The sequence below is a fragment of the Megalops cyprinoides genome, chromosome 16 (genome assembly GCF_013368585.1).
Source record: "Megalops cyprinoides isolate fMegCyp1 chromosome 16, fMegCyp1.pri, whole genome shotgun sequence".
Taxonomy (NCBI): Eukaryota; Metazoa; Chordata; class Actinopteri; order Elopiformes; family Megalopidae; genus Megalops; species Megalops cyprinoides.
The window spans coordinates 20,419,895-20,433,969 of record NC_050598.1 but is presented as its reverse complement, the minus strand read 5'-3'; the positions used below and the strand labels follow the sequence as shown (position 1 = coordinate 20,433,969).

General features: G+C 38.3%; 1 protein-coding gene across 2 annotated transcripts; it reads left to right on the top strand.

Moving 5' to 3' along the window:
* Nucleotides 1-5,725: 5,725 nt before the first annotated feature.
* lman2 (lectin, mannose-binding 2) lies at nt 5,726-12,972 on the top strand. 2 transcript variants are annotated; one of them, XM_036548976.1, is made up of 8 exons: nt 5,726-6,317; nt 7,082-7,200; nt 7,420-7,537; nt 7,881-7,960; nt 9,465-9,626; nt 9,849-9,963; nt 10,809-10,928; nt 12,436-12,972. In XM_036548976.1, the coding sequence occupies exons 1-8, from the start codon at nt 6,119-6,121 to the stop codon at nt 12,594-12,596; spliced, it is 1,074 nt and encodes a 357-aa protein (XP_036404869.1). In that variant the 5' UTR covers nt 5,726-6,118; the 3' UTR covers nt 12,597-12,972. The 2 variants fall into 2 exon arrangements, with proteins under 2 accessions (XP_036404869.1, XP_036404868.1); XM_036548975.1 differs by lacking the exon at nt 7,881-7,960 and adding an exon at nt 7,751-7,833 and having other exon boundaries at nt 12,436-12,971.
* Nucleotides 12,973-14,075: the final 1,103 nt, after the last annotated feature.

Here is a 14,075-nt window from a genome sequence, read left to right as displayed (position 1 = left end):
AGCCATGTCGTAATGTATACTAAATGGCCAATTTGTTCAATCAGTTTCAGTTGAGGTATTACTGGCCCTCGCACAAAGAAAAGAGGCAGAGCAGTTGACAGACTTGGAGCGATTTATGAGAAACCTAAATGCCATTTCCAGATAACTGAAAAGCCTAAACTGTCACATATTGTATTTTAGGCAAAGGGCCACTGAAATATTAAATAGCAGCCTGATGGAACAGTGGCTGGTTTTAGAGCCAGAGTCTGGTTTGACACAAATCCATGCAGAAGAGTAAGTGTGATAAGAATTTGATCTGAAATGAAAGCACAGCTTTGCTAAATACAGACTAAAAACCTGCTCCCACTGGGAGCTGTATTCATAAGTGGCAGAGCAGCCAAGGGAAAACACAAACCACCATTTGTGATGTATTTGTGTTTTTGTGATATAAACCTGAGTGGGTATTTAAGCCACTGGACTTTCTCTGCCCTTGCTGATTTAGTTATATCTAGCAGAGACATATTTGCCTGGGATTGCTTCAGGTTTATGCAGCGCCACTTGTTGTATCAGTGTTGGAGAAGGAGACGCACACAAACCAGATCCAAAGCCAGGCCCAATCTCTCCCCTCCAGCTCACTCCCACAAACACAGCTGCCGCTATACCTCTTTCAAAGTGTGTATCTGCATAATTTGAATTTAATCAGGACAGAGATTACTCTCTCTTTTTTGCATTGTGTAGCATGGATGGACACAACATTGCAATTTGATGTGGAAGGCAGCTGTGGTCAAAAGAGTAGTTTTCCATTTGTAGTCTGAACTCAAGCCTCGGTTTAGAGGGGGCACTGTGTGGATCCATTGGTCCTTTATCTTAATCATCTGTGCTGATTAGTATAAAATACAGCAAAGAAAATGGCATCATGACACAAAAAGAGACATGCTGGTATGATGTTAGGAAGACCAAAAGAACTAATGTAAGAGCAGATAGTCTTGCAGCATTATGATGGGATTGCAGCAACATTACATCAAAGTTGCAAAAATGTTGAGAGACTTTAATTTGTTTACTAGGAAGTTTGAATGTCTCGATTTTAGCATGATTTAGCAGATTATTATAGCTTGAATGTGGCATGCACTCCCATGGTGTATTTATTTATTCATTAATGAAATTATTAATTAATCAACAATTTTCTGTGCTTGCCAAACAACCTTGATGATTTATGTAATGCTTAAGAGTAAGACATTATTTTTTGTTGGGAAATTATGAATTATGAATATGCCCTGTTATTTTCCCAGTGTCCAAATATGATTGAGGTTCACTGTATTTCAGTGTGTGTTTATTCAATAAGACCACATTGCCCAAAAATATGTAGGCAAGACTTAGGACCATTGTCAGAAAGATACTGAAGATGTCTTTTGCTCTCCATAAAAAGTCCAACTTTTTGCATAAAATACTTTGAAGTGACAGCTGGAGATTTAAGTCATCATAAATCATAAATCATTACGACAGGTCACCCCAGTACAAATGCTTCATGTATATGGAATTTGAATAAGGGGCCAGTTATTTTCACTGGAGAATAGCTTCGGTCTATATCTTCATGATTTACGACAACTTTAATGGCTGCATGTGTATTGCTGTGCTCTTTTCCAGTCCTGACCAAAACCATTTTCCCAATATTAAATTTAATATTGCTTACTCAGAAAACATCATTTCAATCAGAGCATAAAGTGCTGCAAGGCAGAAGCTGAATTCCACCAATGGTTGTGGCCAGTCACCACTCTGAGCGCTCTGCTAACAGATGACATGTATGTTATAAAGGACAGCCAGGTGCCCATTGCGTTTGCAGCACAGCATATGCTGTCTTCAACCACATCCAAGGCTAAAGTGGAAAGTCAGGTGAGAGGACACAAGGTACTTCTTTCAGCATTGGTTCAAGTACAGTGTTTAGTTATACTTCACAATAAATGGGAGCATAAAACGTACTACAATAAAAGACCATTTTACAAGGAAATTCTGATCATTCACAAACAATTTATTTTTTAGCCCAGAAAACATGAAGGTTCCTTTTCATTCATACCTTTAAGTAATCTTTATTATTAATAATTAATGATCAAAACAAGCTTACAGCAAAATTCATCCATTCTCATTAGAAGTTCAGTGGACACCTCTTGAAATATATAGAAGCACCCAAAGGCCCCTTGCTTCCCTGTGGTATAAAAGGAGATAGCAGAAAAGAGATTAATCAGCAGCATGCATTATGATGGCTAAGGTCAGACAGCTCTCTGAAGACTGCAGACAAATGCTTACTGACCTCCACAAGCTGGAAGATGGCTCCAAAGAAATTCATGGAATGCTGAATATAATACTTTCCACTATAGTGTTCATTATTAATACACTTGGCAACTGGTACAGTGTGAACCCTGCTAGGGAGAGGATGTGTATATCTTGCAACTGTTGGGTGGAAGAGTGGTTTGTGAGGCAGTTGTAAATCCAGAGGTAGCAGCTGGAGATCTCCTTCACAAACTGGCATCATAGGTAATAAAATATCATAAAGAAACATTAAAAGTTGCATGCATGATCATACTATGAATGTTAGAAGTATTCATTCACATCTATAAAGAAATTATTAACAGAGGACAAAATAAATGTTTTCCACAGATTATCTCAATTGTTTAGTCCAGAGTATGAAAAATTGAGGACATTATAATACTGTCATTGTCATCCCAATGCCTACTGTTTGCCTTTCCATTATTTTCCTTGAATAAAATAAACATGATGGGAAAGTATGAATAAAACTGTGGCTACAGTACCTTTAGCTCAGTGATAATTTATATATCTCTGCAAGTGCTGAGCAGTGGATGGCAAAGGCTGTGTTTATCTTGGCGGTTTGTGTTGCTTACGTAGGGTAATTTGAATATGTCAACTGAAGATTATGTTCCCCCAGAGATATTTTTAATTTGCCATATATTTATCTATTTGTGATACCAGATGCTGTGAGAAGAGAAAGCTAGACAGCAGGAATGCTTTCTAATATATAGCATGCAAGGTGTTGAGAGAGTTCTCCATCTGCAGCCAATGGAACCTACTTGACTACGGCTTTCATTTCAAAATGCACTTGATGTGCCTGTAGTAGCTTCTTAAAATGTGCATAGCCAATCTTCTCTGCCTTTCTGAGAATTACGGCTATAATTGTGAGTCATTGGAACCTCTGGAGATGTAATTTTCATAATGCATAATTATAGGCCTTTTACTACAGGGACATGTTTATGGACCTCAAAGCATTCCTTAATCACATTTGGATCAAAAGGAATTGATGTAAAACTGTCACTGTTTTGATGAGAGATGGCAGCCAATGGACGACATCAGGAAAAGTAAGTGTGCCAAAGCTGCAAAAAATTGTATCTTGAGTCGAACAAATCAGTTTAATAAGACTCTGACTCACTACATAGGCAACTTCAAATGGTTTAATTGCATTTACTGCAGTATTTGTGGAGCATCGCAAGGGGAAAAACAGGGCTCTCAGCTATTGTGAGTGAAAATCACTGATCGCAGAACTTACGTCAATGAATATATTTTTTCTGGTCTTTTGTCATTCTGAAGTGACAAACTGACTCGCTGCTATGTGGGAAAATATGGGCCATCTGTCATGAAGCAACCTGCTTTTTTTTAATGATTTGGCAGCTGAATAGATATTCTTCCCTTTCAAGCCACTGAAAAAGTAGGTAAAGTAATAAAGGGTCGGATGATGAGAACGGAGAGTCCTCAGCCTCTGATTTAAAGCCATCCCTGTGGTAATGAGCATAAATATCAGGATGAGTACCTTGCTGTTGCCAATCCAGACCCTGTTTTCCAAATGTGAATATTCATTCTCTTTTTAGCTACCTGAAATCCATGGACATGCAGTTGTGCAATCAATGATACCCATCAGCTATTTTCTCATTGCTTGCAATTATTTCATAATTTGTCATATTTGACAAAATATAAGAAATCATAAGTGCTTTTTAACAGGTTGCACATTCCATGCTAACTCAGCAGACTAGCACATGCAGGTGTATTTTGGAAAAGTATAAACTATGCTCATGGGATCAGAATTATTATTATTAAATATACATGTGTAATGTTACATTTACATTTACATTTATTTATTTAGCAGATGCTTTTATCCAAAGCGATGTACAAAAGTGCATACAGTAAGTATAGCGACAGTATGGGGACAGGATGTGTACAGTGTACATGTGTACATTTTAAGTTATTATTCCAGAGACTTTTAGCCTTGAATTGTTGCCACAAGTGAATTGCTCTGACATGCACATGACAGTTGTTATAGAGAAGGATAAGAAGTTGTGTTTCTCCGCTTTGGTACCACAACTCAGCCATAAGGAAATGTCAATTTTTTGGTAAATCACATATTATTCGTAAAATTGATTCAACACATAGGTTTGGAATAATTTGTGGATTCAGATTGTTTGGAAATGAATCCCCAGGCTGGCTACTGTCTTTGGAGACCCTTCTGACCTTAGACTGCTTGACCCCCTTCCCCATACAATCACTACTCTCAGATCCTTCACACTGTACACTGAAAGAAGCAGAGCAAGCAATCAATCTGGAGCACCAAATGGAAATCTTTCTTTGAAGAGCCATTTATGCCTTGTTCTGTATAGACTGAGCAAGAGTGAGAGTCTGAAGAGAAATGCAATAATTTTTCTGTCTGTAATGTTGATGGGGAGTGTTGGTGTCTGTAAAAATGTTTGTCTATACCAGTGGAGTCCATTTCCTTTACCATTTTGTTTATTTGTTTTTAATTATTTCCTCAGGAATATCTCTCTTGCTGTTTTGACTAATTTATTGCTCTTTGGAGAGATGGGAATCTTTTGCTCTCATCCACGTTTGAACAAAAACATAATTTTAGCAACACGTACCCTACCAATTAGCACTCTAGCGCCATCTAGTGGATGCTCAGGTCACTCACAATGCACATTGTTATCCATTTGATGTATAACGGGCAAAAACAAATGGTTCGAGGAGTACTGATACGTATTGCATGCATACACATATATACGCCTGGACACAGGACAAGAATATGTGTCAGAACCTGAGTAGGGACACATTGCTAATGAAGTCCCACATTAACAATCAACAGAGCGGTGAATCTGTCATCAACCCCACCAACAAACGAGAGAGTAACCAATGGAAAAAGAAACGATGGCCCCCTCCCAACTCAATTAAATAAATGACTACCTTCCCTCACAAAAATATCATAAATAAAGGGAGGTCACTGGGAAACTTGTGAATAAGTAGTGAAAACCAATGGAGAACTGGGAAAATGTTTTGAACATTTTTGAACTCTTGTTTTAAAACTCGATATTTATTACCGACGACACAATTACACATAATAATAGTTATTGCTGTAGTAAAAGCTCTTTTCCAAGGCCACTCGGCATAAAATATTTTCCAAATTACAGACACTTCACATGGGACACTACACCTTCATTACACACTTCTAACCCTTCCTCCCCCCATCCCCTGCTCGACTGTCAAGACTTGGAAACCTGGCCGGCTGCCTGCCACCTGCCACCTGTCAGAGGTCAGCCTAATCAGCCCGTCATAATGTGGTTCTCTCGCTCCCTTTAAGATATCTGACGCGTCACTCGCTTGCGGTACTATGTGCTCGTTTTTGATTGGCTTTAGTGTTTAACTGCAACTATTAAAATATGTCGTACTACAACATGTGATGCACAAATGTGAAGGAAGAGTTATCCAGCGGCGGATTTTGCTCATTGTAGTCACAGAGTTTGCGTTTAAATACAACAATAAGATAACAAAAAGTACCGTATATGCATATTTAAAGGATTTTCAATCGTATCAAAATGCATCCTTATTCATTTTGCTTGACATGTGCCTTTCAGTAGCATAGCTACGTAGGTGGCTAGTTGCACTTCATTTTTCCGGGGAATCTGTATCATGACCTGACACGCTAGTCAGTTTAAAACGTTTGTTTGGTGGGGAGCACTTGATGACTTGTTCGTTGACAACTACGTGTCTATTCGTGAATAAATGAAAGTGCAGTGGAACTCGTGTTAGCGAATTAAGTGTTTCACGACGGGAAGCAGGAAGCAGGAAACGTGAAGTTATATTAAACACAAAAATGGCGTACGAAGGGTGTAGAAGAGTTGTCTGTACTTCGTTTCAAATGGGTCTGGTTAAAAAGATCGACAGCCCTAGTACAGTTATCTGTATTTTCCTGTTATTAGGGATATACACAGTCTCTTTAGTCCATGCCGATATCACAGATGGTAACAGCGAGCACTTAAAGCGGGAACATTCGCTGATGAAACCGTACCAGGGTGAGTGGCTGTCATGCAAGAATCGATATCTTTCTGCCGAACACACCTATGTAAATTGACAGCACCAGGAGTTTCGACTTAAGTAACGTTACCTCTCCTACATCATATGTTTTCTTAAAACGTTTCCGTGCCAGCTAGCTACGCTGTTCAGGGATATTTCGTTTTAGTAGTTCGCTATAAAGTAGCTATTTTGCCTGCTAACTTGTCCAGCTAGTTGGATGGCCAGCTAAGACTGATCAGGAAGTTTTAAACTGGACCTTTACTTTTAAACTTAGTTTGGGTTAGCTAACGTTACTCACCAATTATTATTATTATTATTATTATTATTATTATTATTATTATTATTATTATTATTAATGTTGCACTAACTAGTCGCTAACGTGAAATATAAATATCCCTGGCGCACAGCAGTTAGGTGTAGCTCGAAGAAGAAATTTGCAGCACCTTCTGGTTAAGCATATGCTTGTGATTATTACATTATGTTGGAGCCTCAGATATTCTAACGTTACCTGTAAAAAAGTTTAGATGAACCCTGCCGCCACATACCACCATTACCAGCCCACACACACACACACACACACACTGCTTAGATAGATTAGTAAACTATTACGGCATTTTCTGTTACACAAAAACACTTTGTGACATAGCCGTTTAGGTTAGGTTATTAATCGGTTAGATCTCAGTCAGACGCTCCACTTGGCCTTCTGCTGTAGTGAGATGCAATAACACGGGCCATAATCTAATTTATGTGTTAAATTTTACAGGCGTGGGTACAAGTTCATCAAGTCAGTGGGACTTTTGGGGTAGCACGCTGGTGACCAGCCAGTACGTTCGTCTGACACCCGACGAGCGCAGCAAACAGGGCTCAATCTGGAATACAGTGGTGAGTAGTAGACTAGGTGGCTATAATCTAGGGAGCTGCATATTACTTTGACAATCAAAAGATTATGTCAGTTGTCAGTTATGCAAATGTGACTGCACCACTACAGTGGTTGTCATGGAATCAGTGTGGGGGAGGTAGTGTGATCCCGTTATTTAGATACTAGCTTTTTGAACAGAAGGTTATTATTGCCATATTTGTAACATACTTCTCTGTTTGTAGCCTTGTTTTCTTAAAGACTGGGAGATGCATGTTCAGTTTAAAATACATGGATCAGGAAAGAAGAATCTTCATGGAGATGGAATTGCCATTTGGTACACAAGAGAGAGACTGCATCCTGGTAATTTATTAAACACATTTAGAGAGCATACATTTTAATGTATAGTTTACATTATACAAATTTGAAATTTTGTGTATTTAGTATGTCAAATTCTGAATATAAGTGACCTGTAAAATGCATGATGCTTTCACTATTATCACTACTACTAATATTACCACTACTACTACTACTACTAATAATAATACATTTTCCCTGACACCATCTCTTACTCAGGGCCTGTCTTTGGAAACCAAGACCACTTTGTTGGCCTGGCCCTTTTTGTGGATACCTTCCGCAATGATCTCCACGGAATGGATGTAAGTGCGTCTACTAAATGAGGTCACTGATGATTCTTTCTCTGCAGGGCCTGTGTTTGGAAGCAATGATAACTTCCATGGGTTGGCCATATTTATAGACACGTACCCTAATGATGAGGCCTCTGACGTGAGTTGACAAGCTGACTTTCCTTCTTTTCGTCCTGGTCTTGTTTTAAGGGCTTCATCCTTTCAATGGATTCGTTTACACTTGCTCTGTGTTGGGCTGACTGTTGCAGAGGACTGAGGTGGTGCTTCCCTTCAGATGAACTTGGCTACTGAACAAATAAAAAAACAAAGTTAGCTTCCAGCAGTGGTTCCTTTACGTTCTCCCTCTTATTAGTTGGGGTTTTCCTCTCCTAAGAGGTGCATGCTGCCACCACAATTTTGGAAATCCGAATGCAGCCTTGATGAAGCCACCCCCTTCCCCCAGTACTTGAGAATCCATTGATTCAAGCCTGAGCACTGCTATCTAACCTGCTTGACTTGTGTTGCACAAGCTGAGAAACACACATACTTTGCTTTCTAAACACTAATACTTTGCAGCCCTTTTACTTTTGCTTGTGGCAGTAAGCGTTATAGCATTCGGTTCTTTGCTGTGTCATGTACGCCATGGAGATTGTCACCATCCAGATGGCTTGCCTAGACTCATCGTCTCAAGCTTGGCTTCTTGCAGTGTGGATAAAACCTCTTTAGGCGCATGCTTTTCTTACGTCAGCCTGTTGTCTGTGCCCAGTGTAGGCCTACCACCGGATTTCCCCGTTACCAAAACAGATCAGGGGGAAACATGTTAGAAATGTACTGATTTGATAATTACAGCACCGCCTGTGCATATTAAAATACCATATCAAAGAGCAGACAAATCTGTATTTGACATCTGTAGATAAATGGAGGAATGCATGGACGGACAGATCAGTTGATTACGAATGGTCTGAGATGAGAGTTTGACATTTCAGAAATATCCACAAAACTGTCTTCACATGAGGGTTATAAGCACGTGCAGTAGGATTAATCAGCAAGGCAAATTAAAAAATTACTAAGTTATCAATGAACATTGCAGATATTAATGATAATGCTGTGATTAGTTTTACAGAATTGGTTCCTGATCTTGTAAAAATTTGATTCACAACTGTATAGATTTTCCGTGAATATTCCGAGTAGTATTGACCTTCATTTGGTACGAGATTTACTCAGTACTTTCATGACAAGATATGATAGCTTCATCTTGGGTTGTTCATTGTGAAATATTTAAAGTGGTAATTTTTTTAGAAATGATAATAATGTGTGATAGCAGTTAGTTATGATGGGGTAATTTTTTAGCAAGGAGAAACCCTGTTGAGCATACTACTTTGCATGACTACTTTGCCATCAGCCTCACTGTGGGTGAGTCCCATGGTGGGACCTAAGGGGCTTTTACGCTTCTCAGAAGAAGCATAAAAACAGGGTCTACATTGTCAGTTTAGTGAAAGTGATCTGGCTGTTTGTGGAAAAGGGACAGCAACTGCCTTGGGGTTACTAATAGTGAATCATGCCAGGACGTAGAAACCAGCAGCTAGTGGTGGCAATAGGTAACTGCGTGTAAAGGCATCACTTTTCTTTGACTTTACTCTGGCCCACACTGCTCTGTCCTTCAGCGGTCTTTCCCTTACATTTCGGCCATGGTGAACAACGGCTCCCTGCCATATGACCACAGCAAGGACGGGCGCTCAACAGAGCTGGGGGGCTGCTCTGCAGAGATCCGGAACAAAGACCACGACACTTACCTGGCCATTCGCTACTCCAAGGGCAGACTCACGGTAAGTAGGGTATTAACTTTGCTCATTTATACCCTCCCAAGGACCTGGGATGGCTTCCCCAATTGTTTTGTGTCTGAAATCCTTAGATTTTGAATTGAAGCTCTGGTCTTACCGCATTAAACAGTGTTGAGTTTTGAGTGGCTGGTGGTTATGGATTTGCAAAACTGAAAATTAGACAACAACAAAAATGATGTGCATCATTTGGCCTTGATATTTTAACAGGTCATGGTTGATGTAGATGACAAAAATGAATGGAAGGAATGCATCGATATTGGTGGTGTCCGCCTGCCCATAGGATACTACTTTGGGGCCTCTGCAGCCACAGGGGACCTTTCTGGTAGGTACACATTTTGTCAGGACAAGTTAAGGGCCATTTATATAAAATACTGAACATTATAATTTGCAGTACTCATTGAGTACCCAAGCAGACTACAAAGGGGCTGGCCCCTAGATTTTTATGATCATAATTCAGTGGGTCAATCCAAAGACCCATTAGACACTTGGAGCCAATCGGACGAGATTTCGCACAGAGAAATGAGGAACACTCAGTGTCAGTTACGTTTGCATTGATCCGCTTCCACTTCCACTAAATACCTTAGTGATTTTATTCATTTAAACAGAACGTGTATCACTAGGACTTCTCTGCATGTACATGTTTTCAGCATTTATGATGTAAAGATTTCCTTTTATTCTGTAATTTTGATTTATTTTATTGGTTAATGCAGATCTTTATGTAAGACCATCATTGACAGTTTCTTTTATGTCCCTGTACTTAATTCTGATCAGATTACTTTTTTACAGCATGGTGAAGGTCTTGAGTCCTTGAAATAACTTGTCCCTCTGTTTTTGCCAAAAATGTTAATAGTAAGCCAGCAGCTACTATTACCATTAATGTGATAAATAATAAAAGTGTAGTCTTATTAAATGCAATTTTCTACAATTCTATTCAATTTTTAGAATTATTTAAAGCATCAATGTGAGTAAACGTAGTTTCTTCTGGTGCTGAAAGTTAACAAGTTGCAAAAACTGGGGTAAGTTAATGAGACCATACCTTAAAATGTTGTGTACCTTTTACTCAAATGCAGAGATGTGAGATCAGGTTTTAGAAATTACATTTGTGTGCTGTTGACAGTGACTTCCGCTGAAAATAAAAACCTCTCTTCATCTTTTTTTTCCCCCCAGATAACCATGACATTATCTCCATGAAGATGTACCAGCTGATGGTGGAGCACACCCCTGAAGAAGACAGCCTCGACTGGACTAAGATAGAGCCCAGTGTTAGCCTGCTAAAGTCCCCAAAAGGTGGCTCACACAGTCATAAGCTCTTTTGCCCCACTTGCTCCAGACATGACCTCACCAGAGTGTTTTGCTGATAAGTTAGAGATGAAGAATTTATGCATGGTTTGATTGATTGCAGAACCTATTTATTCAGGATAGGTTAAATATCAGAAACATTCCTCAAAGAAAAACTCTGAATTTGATTGCTCTGTGCTCTTCTTTTCATCATTTAGTAGAGGTCCTAATCTAATTTCACATTATCATTGTCATTAGATTTTAAGGAAATTCTGAAGTTAATGTATAAATAGATTAGTCATGAATAATAAGCAATTGGGCTTAAACAGTTCTGATTAACAGTAAAGCTGTTAGGATGGCTCTGAGCAATTATTAGACTTATTTTCTAAAACAGGGAAAATTTATATGTTTTGAATTACAATTAACCAAGTTAAAATCATTATGTGTGTGAATCCGTGACAGTGGTAATCTGTCTTTGTCTCATCGCATCATCATTGGATGTATGCCACAAGCAGATTACTTTTGCAATCTCCAAATTGTTCATCTTTGAATAGGAAGACAAATTCCATGACTGAGGGTCTAAAAAATGACTAAAAACATCAGATGGGTTGTTTATTTTTGACTACTTAAAGTTGTTGACACTGCAGACCGGGTTAAATGACTGGAATTGTATTTTTTGATCTTCATTTAAGACTTACCAATTTATGGAATTTAGAAGCATGTCACTGTAAATATGTAATATTTCTCCAGAGAATTCTGGTCATTTGATGCATTCATCAGCAAATTCGTCAAAGTATTAATCGTCAGCAGGCAGTAACAATGCGTTTTTTTATAATAAATGTCAGAAACACAGATGTTTTTTTGACAACTGTACATTACAGAGAGCAGCTGATCTTCATGTTCCCCGGATTAATTAAATTGGAAGTCCCTATGGTGCTGTGCATTTATTCAGATCCATAAGCAATAAACCCTTACAATGTAATTAACCAGTGTAGAATTCTAAAGACTGTACTGCAAATCAGATAAAATAATAAAAGGAATAGATGTCATATTAATGCATTGCATAGCAACAATTTGATCCTCCATGATAAATATGACATATATTACAAGTTTTCTAAAGAATTGTGATTTGTGATGATGAATGGCTTGAGATAAATTAGGTTGCAGTGTCACCATAATGGGAAGGAGTGGGGAAGGTCTGAAAAGTGGGTTTTGATTAAGCACAAGGGGGAGTCTTTTAGTGTTGAGCTGAACTGTTATTATTACAATAGTTCAGTGGTTTCATTCTTAACATTTGAAATGGGCAAGCCAATGTCTTTCTAAAATTATTATATCCTCTGCAGAAGGAATATCAGGACTAGAATTAAACAGAATACAGAGCACAAGAGGGATGGGCAGTATAATCGATAACAAATGGTGTCTTCGTTTTGTTTACGAATTGATAGATAATGCATTTGTTCTGTAGTGCTTTAGTGTCTGTAGTACTGAGTATCTGTTTTTTCCTCTTTCGGCACAGACAACATTGATGATCCAACAGGCAATTTCCGCAGCACTCCTCTGACAGGATGGAAGGTCTTCCTCCTATTGCTCTGTGCCCTCCTTGGTATTGTTGTGTGTGCTGTTGTGGGGGCTGTTGTCTTCCAGAAGAGGCAGGAAAGAAACAAGAGGTTCTATTAGAAGACAGACCAAGAGGAGACATTCAAGAAATGTGAATTTTTAAAGATTGTACAAAATCACAATGTTTATATCTCTGAAGTGCTGGAGTGAGAAAGTAACTTATGGTATTTTGCTATGTTCAACATGCTGTAGAACTCATGGCCCATAATTGCAAGGCATCTGGATGATTTAAAAATTGAAAAGGTGGGGGATTCATTTTAAATTGATTATTTTGTTTCTCTCGTTCATAATTTTTTTGTTAAAAATATTTTCTTTTTGAAAAAGATATTTAATCTTTAAACAGGAATCTTCAGATTTTTGAATAAATAAAGAATTTTCAAATGAAATTATTTTCTGACATTTAGTATTTTCCAGCAGCATTGTATAAAGATGATTATTCTACTTGTTTTGATTTTTTTTTTGTACCCATGCACTCTGACTACGCTTGTTTACAGATGTATAGAAGGTTGTCGATTTTCTTATTTTTTTTAATTGGCTTGTGCTTTGAATGAAGTTTGCTTTGTTTGAACTATACCTTGGGATTGTTTCTGGAATCAGCCTTAAAGTGTTTTTGAGTGTTAACCATGTTTCCTTCACTTTCTTTGAACTAAGAGTGTTGGGATGAATCATGGAAAGGGGTAAAAACGAAGCAGACTGTGGAGCTCAATGGCAGCAGTGTGGAAGCAGGTAAATTTAAACGTTCACGTGTCGTTCATTATGATGACAGAACTGTATGAAGAGTTTTGTTTCACAGATAAAAAGAAATCTAAGTTGACACATTAAATGTGAGGTCCATCAAGGATTGGTTTACTTTACAGACTTGTTAGATGTGGTATATTAGGTTTTATGGAAAAATTCTTCAGAAGGACTCAGAGATGGAAGGGTGGAGATGAGATGGGTTGCAATCTGCCTGGCCCTTGCAGATTGGTGTTGGTTTATTGAGACCAGCAGTGTTGAGGCAGTAAAATCGCTCTGATAGATCAGTGAGTACTGTGTCACTGGTAGGATATTAGGATGATACACAGTGTGGGGGGGCTATTATGAAAGATGTCGTACTGACATGATATATAAAGTTCACCAATGATTAAATTGCTTGTAAATTGAACTGATTGTGGCAAAAAAAGGGCCAAACACAACTGGTAACAGCAGTTTTTAGACAAACCCTTTGAAATTGTATCAGTATTTACAGATGATCATAGAACAATTGTTTTCATGAACCTGTAGGGTAAATGTACATGTAATGTTTTATATGAATATAATTACAGAGGAACACCATTCAGAAACCTAGAATACTATGCTATATAGGGGGTGGTGGTCACATCCGTATAACAAAATGGGTGTTTTTGTCTTTAAACATGGTTACTAGCGCTCTGTGTTATGTTCCTTTTGTATAAGGCCTTCCCCTTGTGGTATCCGTTTAGTTTAAATGATCAAAATCTTTTTTAAGTTTCAAACACTTCTTAGCAGAGTTGACTATAGCCCCCTATGTTAACAATGAAA